General features: G+C 53.4%; 1 protein-coding gene across 1 annotated transcript in view; it reads left to right on the top strand.

Annotated features, from left to right (window-relative positions):
• Positions 1–7869: 7869 nt before the first annotated feature.
• The window catches only part of ALDH1A3 (aldehyde dehydrogenase 1 family member A3), a 36946-nt gene continuing 34996 nt past the window's right edge, over positions 7870–9819 (top strand). The window contains exon 1 of the mRNA XM_040642692.1: positions 7870–7997. Within this exon, the coding sequence (XP_040498626.1) occupies positions 7899–7997 (99 nt within the window). The 5' untranslated portion in view covers positions 7870–7898. The remainder of the gene's footprint in view (positions 7998–9819) is intronic.

Here is a 9819-nt window from a genome sequence, read left to right as displayed (position 1 = left end):
CCCCAGTGATTCCTGGGCACGGTACAGTGAGAGAAAGCTGGTTTCTAGAGCTTCTGTGTGTGCTGTGCCCATGGCAGCCATGGCTCATCCATCATCACACTGATGATGAGTTGAGATCCTTCTCTGCACAGTGCTGCAAGGGCCCTTCTACTGCCTGACAGTCAGCCTGGGAAAGAGACCTTGGGGCTGGAATGCACTAGAAAGATTGGGAAGAATCAGCCCTCACAGACGACTGATGAAACAGGGGAGAGGAAAACAAGTGAGGGCAAAGTTAGGCTTTTCAAACCACAGTGTTTCTAGAAGGAGCCCGGGAAGTGTCTGCAATGTCAGGATGAAGCATAAATATACGTGAGGGGGATGTGTTTCAGGAAGAGCAGGCCTGGAGTCAGGAGAGAAGGGTCTCTGTCCCCTGGTGTCTGGAGCTGCTGAAATCTACTTATGACACCCATCAGAGAGAAAACTAGGAAGAAAGTTCTAGAAGGGCTGAAAAGCTGCCCACCCAGCTGGGTGTTTCTTGGCCAGGGCTGAAGGAAGGGACTGGGGTATGTCTCAGGTGGCATACAAGGAACAGTCACCATACACCAAGCAGAGACTAGAGTTGAGCCATCTGTGATGTCACTTAGGTTTCTCTACCTGTGCGGGAGGTCCCACCAGCCCCTTCTGACAGACGAGGAAAGTAAAGCCCAGGAAGTTTCAAGAATGAGGCTAATCAATGCCTTAGTGGGAATCCTACCCAGTCTGTCTGTCTGCAAGGCTGACCTTCTAGGCTCATATATATTTATCCTTTGGCATTAAAAACAGAAACAAAAACAAAAACACGCTATTTCCTGCAGGCTCTTGGCCAATTTCCGTCAGAGGGTGTTTGGTTGTCTTGCCTATGTGGGGGCAGGAAAGGGGGGCAGGATGAGGATAAGGAAGCACCCAGAAGGGACTGATGCCTGGGAGCTGAGGGCAGGCAGGACAGGGCTCTGGTGTGATGCTCTCTGTGAGGTCAGTTGCGATGTGGGCAGCAGTGATGTCTTCCTGTCTGTTTTACCACACGTGTGCTTAGTTTGTTCCCATGACCTTGCTGGGAAGGAATTGTTACTCTCGTTTTCAGAAGAGGAAGTGCACAAAGAGGTACAAAGCGCTTAGCTCCTGTGCCAGGTCCAAAGTGCTCCCTGGACAGAGAGTCACACCCACATATGTCTGATCTCAAAGCTAGGACCCCTTTTCAGGCTCCGGAAGAAGTGAGTGGGATTTTGTGGGCTAACCTGGGCACGGATCTCCATTTCTAGCATCGTGTCTATGATACAGGTGAAGTTTGGGATACTGTCAATGAGCTTCTGCAGCACCATATCTTTGTAAGTTGGGGAATTCCTGTTTCTCACAGTGGAAAAACGTTAGTGGCAACTTCCTACTGAACTTGGTCCCATGACATCTAGTGGCCACCCGGAGGAGTGCAGGGGAACCGCCGGACATTGGCTAGCAGGTGCAAATGCTGGTACTTCCTGGGATAAAAGATCGGCTGAAATTCACAATAATTGTAGTATCCATGGAATTTACAAAACACACATTTAAGCCATGTGAAATCTGTAATTCTTGTTTTTGTTCCTAATATTTATGTTTGCTTACCATCACTGGTGAAAATACACCTTATCCAACCCATTGTCTTTTCATTGATAAACTACATTTAATGATTATAATAATATAGTATGGTGTACTATACTATCATATAATATAAACTCAATTCTTGCATTATGCTTAATAATGAAAAACACTATAAAGTTGGATATGCTCTAGGTGGCTAATTAGTTTATTCCCCTGGGGGTGGGTGGAGGTTTTAGGATCACCGTAATGCCGAATCAAAAAACCTACGTGGCAATATACATAAATAGGCTTCCCATCTGTTATGCCTAAACATATTATAAGACCTGATGTGCTTTACAGAGACTGTCTGATTATAGGGGAACCTCCAGAGTACTGCTTGAATAACTTTCACACCACAAAGGCAGGACGACGGGATCCCCAGGCTATTTCGTGAGAACACAGATTTTAACAGCCCCTCCACTCTCCACCCCCATCTCTACCCCAGGATTCAAATAATGGCAAACATCCAAAGGAAGATTCTTCCATAATTGATGCTCCTTTACAGGGAGTCCCGGCTGAAAGGCAAGAGGAAAAGTCTTGTCACTGTGGGGCTAGGATAGATGAGTCCAAGAGTGATTGGCCAAACTAACACACTCAAATTAGTTTTCAAACATTTTGGGTTTGGCAAACTGCATCTTGCTAAGCCCCCTTTCCCAACATTTTTATACCCATGTGGATTTCAGGGGAAATTTAATATGTATGTTTCTGATTCACTTAGGCTTAACTCAGCACAATTGTTTAGCAAAAGCCACTTTTTGTCCAAGAATCTTCCAGATCCCTTTTATAAGCCCCTTAAATACCTTTCCTTCTAACCAGGAAGTGTGTTTTGCCAGAATAAATTGAGGTCACCCCCCCCAAATAATTCAAATTTGGTTCAAAACTCAGAGTCCCTGAATTTCGAAGAGGGTTGCAAAGCTGGCAAACAACTCTTCGTGTCACTGAGAAAGTCCGGTGGCAATACTGAGAAGTGTGGAATGTTATGAGGGAGATGCAATGATTATATGTAGTGACATTTTCTATACTTTAAAACCAGAAGTCTGACTTCTTGCTGCATGGATTGCATGCTGGCCTGGCCAAGCAGCTTCCAGATCTGGGTGGCCGAGGGACCTGTTCAGTCACATTAGCTCTCTAAGCATTGGTACCTTACTCACTCAGTAGGCTGGAGGATGCAGCCCCAAACAGCTAATCCCCACAGGCACTGTAGGATGGTGGGCTACCTGCCCAGCCCTATAAAGATTCTCTTCCCTGGGAAGGACATCAGCATCCAATTTAGGTAATCAACGCTGTGGATGAATGAGTGAGTTAGCTTCATCTATTGCATTCCAGGGTTAGTTTCATCTTTGTTTTTTAATTTACTATACACCTGAGCACAGATATTCAGAACATTTGATTAAAGCCAAAAAAAGGTAGAGATGGTGATAAGATTTCAAATGTGCTGCTTATTGTTTATAAAGAAAACATAATTATTCCACCAGGGTTTAGAAGTTTGTTTTTTCTAGTCTTGGTGATATAGCATGATTTCAGTAACCAGTCGTATCACTTGGGATTAAGTTCTACCACATATAACAGAAAGCCCAAAAAGAAGACTGAAATAAGATAGGGATTCACCCTGTGCTCACATGAAAGAAGTCCAAGGGAGGAAATCCAAGGCACAAAGCCTGGTTCTAGGGTCATAGGCTCTTCTTGTGTGTCTGCTCCAAGCTCCTTATCATATAACTTCCATTCTCAGAATTGCTTTATGGTCATAAGACAGCTGCAAGAGCCCCAGCCCTTGCATCTATGTCCCAGGCAGCAGGAAGGAACATGAGCCTCTCGGCTGACTCAGCCCCTTGAAAAGAGCTCCTTTGGCAGCCAAAACCAAAGACTCTGGCTTATTATTTCATTAACCACTCCTGTCTGCAAGAGAGACTGGAAAATATGTTTTGTCAAAGCATTCTGCTGTCCTCAATAACATGAAATTCTACTGGCAGGAAGGAAGGGAAGAATTGGGAGATCAACCATCTGTCTCTGCTTTACCTGCCATGCCCTCTCCTGGCCTTGTCACAACTCTTAATCACTGGGGTTACTGGTGGAAGATGGACCCCCGGGGGAAACTTCCGGCAGCCGTAAACTGTCAGGCTGAGTGTGTGTATGGCCTAACAAAGACCTGACCCACAAATATTTTGATGTCTCCTCTTCTATGTCTTTGCTTCTCTGCTTCTGCGTGGTCTGAACCTGATTTACCTCAGACCAATATTGTGTGTGAAGATTTTCCCTCAGGCCTAGAAAGGACCCGAGAAGGAAGTGGCTGAAAACAGTGGTGCTGTGGCCCTTTCTGCTTTGACGTGGGTGGGTGTCTGCTGGCTCATCTTTCTCAGGCCCGGATGCTCCTGTCTCCGGTGTAATCCCTGACGAAAGCTCACAGGAAAACAGCTCGGTTCATGTGTTCCCTGAGGACAGAATGACGGAGAACCACAGAGCAGTCTTCACGGACCTTGACTTACAGTGAGTGTGAAAGCCAAGTAGCTCCCTGCTTGAGTCAGGGTCAGGCCACACGGAACAATTCACGTGAACGGTGGAATCCACCTCGTCGACACCAGGGGGAGATGCTTGCAGTGAAGCTCATCTTTCCTCATTTCGAGGGCACCTCTCAGCCCATTTTATAGCCAAGAAAACTGAGGTTAGGTCACCTGCCCTGAGGCACCAAAGAGCCACAGTGCTTCCCAACTTCAGAGAACCACCTCACCTGAGGAGCCCGGCTTTCCATGAAGGTGTTCTGAACACGCAGGGGCCCCAGAGCCTGGCCCTGACGTCTAGATGTGGGGTGAGGGCAGTGACCGCTGGCCCCCAGCTGCGGGGCTGCTGAGGACCTTCCAGAGATCTCTGGGCACCCTGTTGAGGCTTAGGTACCAGACTTGAAATAAAGTAGAACAAAATGTGGGATCCACGACTATCGCCATCGTTATTAATTACATCTGCTACAGACTCTCCGTATCGCCCACAATGTTTTATGGGTTTAAAATGGAATTAGGTGGAGCTTTCCATGCCAGGGGAGGGGTGGAGAGGTCATCTAACTTTGATTTTATCTTGGTTTTTTTTCTTCAGGATTACTTTTACTGTGTGTTCATCAAACAAACAAGCCCTCGCCATGCAATGTCTCGGACTCCTAATTCGACTTGCCAAGAAGCCAGACAACAGCAGCACCACAGAGCTGAATACAAAATAAAAAGAATATTTTTACAATGACATTAATAGAGTGACTGCTGATCAGAGAAGCTTCCACAAGTCAGAGAAACCAGGGGAGCTCGCTAACGTCCCAGGAGAAAAGCCTGCTGAGAGGAAATCAGTGCCCAAGAAGAATGGTAGAATGAAGAACCAGCCTCTGGACAGCCCTTCACAGTTTATAAAGCATTCCTTGACACCATTCTCTCGCTTGAGCGTCCCCAAACACTGAAGTGGGAAGGAGATTATTTTATAGAGAAAGAAAGCGAAGCTCAGAGTGGGAAAGTGTCCAACCCAAGAACACACAGCTGGAATCTAGACCCGGGATGTGGGCAGAAGGGGCCGGGCCTCTGGTGCCTTGGCGTTCGGGCGCTCTTTCTGGCACCCAGATACCCAGCGGCGGACCGTGGGAGGAAAGGGTCCTTCCTCCTCCCTTAGCAATGGCGGTGACCCCCTCAGAGGCCAGGACCTCAGGGTCTGATCCCTAAGAAAGGCACAGCCTCCAGGGACGCCGCTACCATTTTGCACCCGTACCTTCACTCCGCTCTATGCTGCTCCGGAGACGTGGGACCACGGGACACGGGAGCTCACCTTGCCGAAAGAAGAAGAGCAGACAGAAGAAGGCGAGAGAAATCCCTCCTCCACAGTCTGCCCCACCCACCCCCACACAGTCTGGCCTCGATTCCTCCACTGCTGCCGCTGTCTGGGGCAAGTAGCTACGTGCCTCTGTTTACTCACCTCTAAAATGGGGAGAAGAGCATCTTGCCTTCATCCCTCCCACTGGGTGGCCAGACAGGGGAGCAGCAGTAGCCTGCTGGTCTAGACAAGTCTGGCACCAGGCTCACCCTCCTGACCTGCTCTCTGGCAGCTCCCTGCTATGGCTGAGGGCCCTACTCCCAGCCCAGGCTCCCGGACAGTGCGGGCAGCTGTCAACAGGACGATCTGCAGGTGAGGGGGTTGGCGTCATTGCAACCGGCCCCAAGCCCAGATACTGCAGGTCACAAGCATGTCTTTGGGTGTGAATGGAGGTGGCCTGTGTTCCTGACTTCATGATGAGCAAGGTGGCAGCTGTCCACCTTCAAGCAAACAGGCTCTGCTCTCTAGGAGAACAGAGTTCTAAGCACCCCCCCTTTGCCTCTCCCCATCCAGCCAACAGTTATTAACAGAATTTCCTCCACAAATCTTCAGACTTGTTTTTAAGCCTGGCACAAGTGACATAAGTTCAACCATCCAAGATCCCCCAGAAACTGGTGGAATGGGAGTTCAGCTTAGAAAGCTTGTCCAGTTGCAGCCTTATCATGCTTGGTGCCCCCACCAGCCTCGGGGCCCTGTGCTCAGGGCAAGGAGAGTCTGCTGCAGGACCACGCAGGCCTTCCTGGGCCCAGACACCCAGACGCTGGGGTTCAGCATCCAGCCAGGGGCCCTGACATGAGACATCCGCCCACGTGTTTCCAAGAGAGCTGAATGGGGGCCACAGGGCCAGTCAGGCAGGGCAGAGAGCCCAGGGACTGGCAGGAGCAGCTGAAGAAAGAGGCAGCATTGCTCTGGGACTCATCAGTGTTAGTGAGCCTGGCATCGAAGGCAGACTCACTGATGCGGGTCAGCCCTAACTGACAGAGGGGACCCATGATCCCCTTTCCCTGCCTCACCTGTGCATTCTAACCCATAACAGCATAGGACCGTTTCGCCCCCAGTGATATGATGAAGAAGGTTTGCAAAAGCTTTAAAAGCTTCCTTACTCCACTATCAAGAAGGACACCCAGTAGCACTGCAGTGAGGAGGGAGAGAGGGGACAGAGATGGTCACCCGGAGGGCAAAACCAACTCAAAGAGCATCAGGACAGTAAGGAGTGCCTCCGTTTCCGGTCTCCCCACTGAGATTACTCACAGAAGGAAACAGGCTGAGGGGCTGAGCCTAACTGGGGATTAAACCACTGCTTTTGTTGCTGAGTTCATGCCCCACATCATTGTTCCAGAAACCCGAGGTATGACAAGCATGAGAAGCCACTTCCATGTCTCAGATGGGGCCCTGGGCAAGTCCCTGGGGTTGGTGTAGCTTTTCCCAAAGGGCAAAAGGAGAAGAGCTGGACAGGCCTCTGATTCCCTGAGAAATGACGAGCAACCTACAGACTAAAGCCTCAACTCTTAAAACACAAAGCTGCAAAGATCTCATGTGCTTTCTCTCTTTGTGTCTTCGTTCTGTTAAATTGAGGTGTAATTTATGCATTTTAAAAGTCAAAATAATTGCACCCAGGGCCCCTGCTGAAAGGCGGTCTGCGCCTGCTGAGGTCAGAGGCCCAGCTCGGCATAGCAAGGGCCAAAAGCTTTTCCTGGCCTTCTGGCGCTCGGTGTGTGAAGCCTGAGAGCCACGGGGAAAGTCCAGCCATCTGGGCCACCGGGTCCTGGAGGCGGTCCCAGCAGGGGCCGAGTGGGGCGCGGCGGGCGTCCGTCCTGAGAGCTGGGACCTGGAGGCCGGATTCTAGGCCCAGGCACGTGGGCTGCGAAGCGGGGGCCGCCCCGCGGGGCGCCGCGACCCCTGAAGCGGCTGGAGTCCCCGGCAGGGAGGCGCGCATTCCCGGAGCGCAGCGCCCTGACCAAAGTCGGGCGAGTGCGCGGAGCGGCGGCGGGCAGGGGGCGGCAGGTGCGGCGGGGCGAGCTCGCCGGACTTCGGGGAGAGATCTGGGCGCTGTGGCCCCGGCGCCCCCGCTCCCTACCCTGGCCCGCTGCCCGAGCCCTGGCACTTCCGGGGCCCGGCGGCGCTTCGGGGGAGCTCCTCCAAGGGCAGCCTCCGGGGGCGGGGGAGCGCGCGGCGCGGTGGCCTGGCGGGGGGTGGCCGGGCTCCCGCAGGGCGGCGGGCGGGGTGGGGTGAGGCAGGCCGGCCCCCTCCCCTCTCGCCCGCCCTCCCTTCCTCCAGTCCTGCAGCCAATTAGACGGCCCCCTTGGGCGGGAGGCGTGGGTCGCTCCATAAAGCGGCGCGGAGCTGTCACCCCGCGAGCAGGCTGCGCACCATCCAGGCCGGAGCCAGCGCCGCAGACTCGGGCGCCTCGGGCCGGGGAGCGCAGAAGAGCCATGGCCACCACCAACGGGGCCGTGGAGAACGGGCAGCCGGACAGGAAGCCGCCTGCCCTGCCTCGCCCGGTCCGCAACCTGGAGGTCAAGTTCACCAAGGTGAGGCGGACGCCCATCCCACCCGACGGTCGCCTGGCTCCGCGCTGGGCTGTCCGCCCGGAGTGGCGGGGACGAGGAGCCAGCAGGCGTGGAGCCCAGCCGCTCCGCTCCGAGGGTGCGGGGCGCTGCGGGCGGCGCGCCCTCGGCCGAGTTCGCCCGTCGCTCCAGTGACCGGAGCCTCTCTGCCTGGGTCCGACCCTCTCGGAGCCGCGTCTGGCGGCGCAGGACATCCCGGGCGGGAGCGCGTCCGCCGCGCACCCCCAAGGGGACTCCTCGTTCTGCACTCCCGGACGGGCTCTCGGGCGGCGGGGCTCGGCACTCGAAGCTTACAAGCCTGGCGAGGGAGCCTGCGCAGCCGCCGCGCGGCTCCGGGCTGCCGCCGGCGCGGCCCCGACGTGCCTTTCAGGGCCCGTTTGGAAGGCGAGCGGAGGTGCGGGCCGCGGGGGCCCCGGGCGCGTTGGTCTCCCCGCAGGCCCTGCGGCACGGTTTCCGGGGCTGAACGGGTCGGGCTTCGGGAGGGTCAGAGGGTGCCTGAAAACACCGAGAGCTGGTCTGAGAGCTGGGTCTGCACTGGGGAGCCGCGACTCGGAGACTCCAGAACCATGGCATGGCGAGCACGGGAGGGACGTCCTACCTTCCGTGCTTGGCCTACCTGGCTTAGCAGGAGAGCCAGGGGGAGTAGGAAGGTGATCATTGGTGCAAGTGCCCTGGGGCCCCGGGGCCCTGGTGTTGGCAGACAGAGAATCCGTTCCCGATGGTCTCCGAACCCGGGCCTGGGAAGCCGGGGCCTCCAGGCCCCACCGCGCTGCGCCGGGTGGAGTCTGCTATTTTGCGCTGGGCTGGGAGGCTGGAGCATCGGCAAAGCGGTGAGATCACCTGCCTAGGGCAGAAAGGAAGATGGCGAGGCCTGGAGCCCAGGCTGCGGGGGGCTGCGGGGAGCGCGTCCTGCGGGAGGACCCTCGGAGTCTATTTGGGGGCCGTGGTCTGGGGCCTGGAGCGGGAGCGCGGCAGGGTCGCAGACCGAAAGCCTCGGCTGGCTTCTCTTTCCCCAACTTTCCCTCCTTTTAATTTAATTTTATTTTTTTAATTTGCATCTTATCCATTCCCCGCCCCCCAACTCCAGCTGACACAGCACTGAGAAAATTTCCCCATCAATTTTACTTTCAAAAGTAGCAATTATGTCTCTCAAATAGTTTTAATCAAGCGGAGAAAGTTGCAGGCCACTATGTGTGGCCTTCAGATTCTGGTCTCTTGGCACTTCATGTCGGCTCTGCCTCTGATCACATGACATTTAAATTAACTGTTTTCAGAGGGTTTCGTAATCAACAGAGACACTTCACCATAAATGCTGGAGATTATTTTTAATGTCATTTCCGTAGCGGTATCAGCTTCAGAGCGAAAATTCCATCACCAATTCTGGGAGCAGTTGGGATAGTACCTACCTCTTTTCAGACCGTTGCTCTGTGGGTGACGGCCTGTCGGTGGTGGTGGTGCAGCTTTGTTTTATTTTTGTTTTGTAAGGTTTTTTTTTTTAATGCTACAGAGGCCAGAAATTACTATGTTATTGTCTTTTGCCTTTCTACCTTTCTGAATCCTATCAGAGCAATACAGCCACCTATGGAAAATTCCTTCTTTCTCTGCAATCCTTCATGGCCCTTCCCAAGTGCATATAGAGGAGGTCCTTAGCAGATTCACAGACCGACCTGTGTCTCTTGTCTTGCTGGGAGCCTCTTCTTCTTAGTGGAACAGAACTGGCTGTGTGATTAAGGCTGGCGAGACGCGATGAGATGCTCAGGGGCTTCGGGGCCATGGCGGCTGCTAG

Source organism: Ursus maritimus, unplaced genomic scaffold (assembly GCF_017311325.1).
Source record: "Ursus maritimus isolate PB19 unplaced genomic scaffold, ASM1731132v1 scaffold_27, whole genome shotgun sequence".
Taxonomy (NCBI): domain Eukaryota; kingdom Metazoa; phylum Chordata; class Mammalia; order Carnivora; family Ursidae; genus Ursus; species Ursus maritimus.
This window is presented reverse-complemented; position numbering and strand designations above follow the sequence as displayed.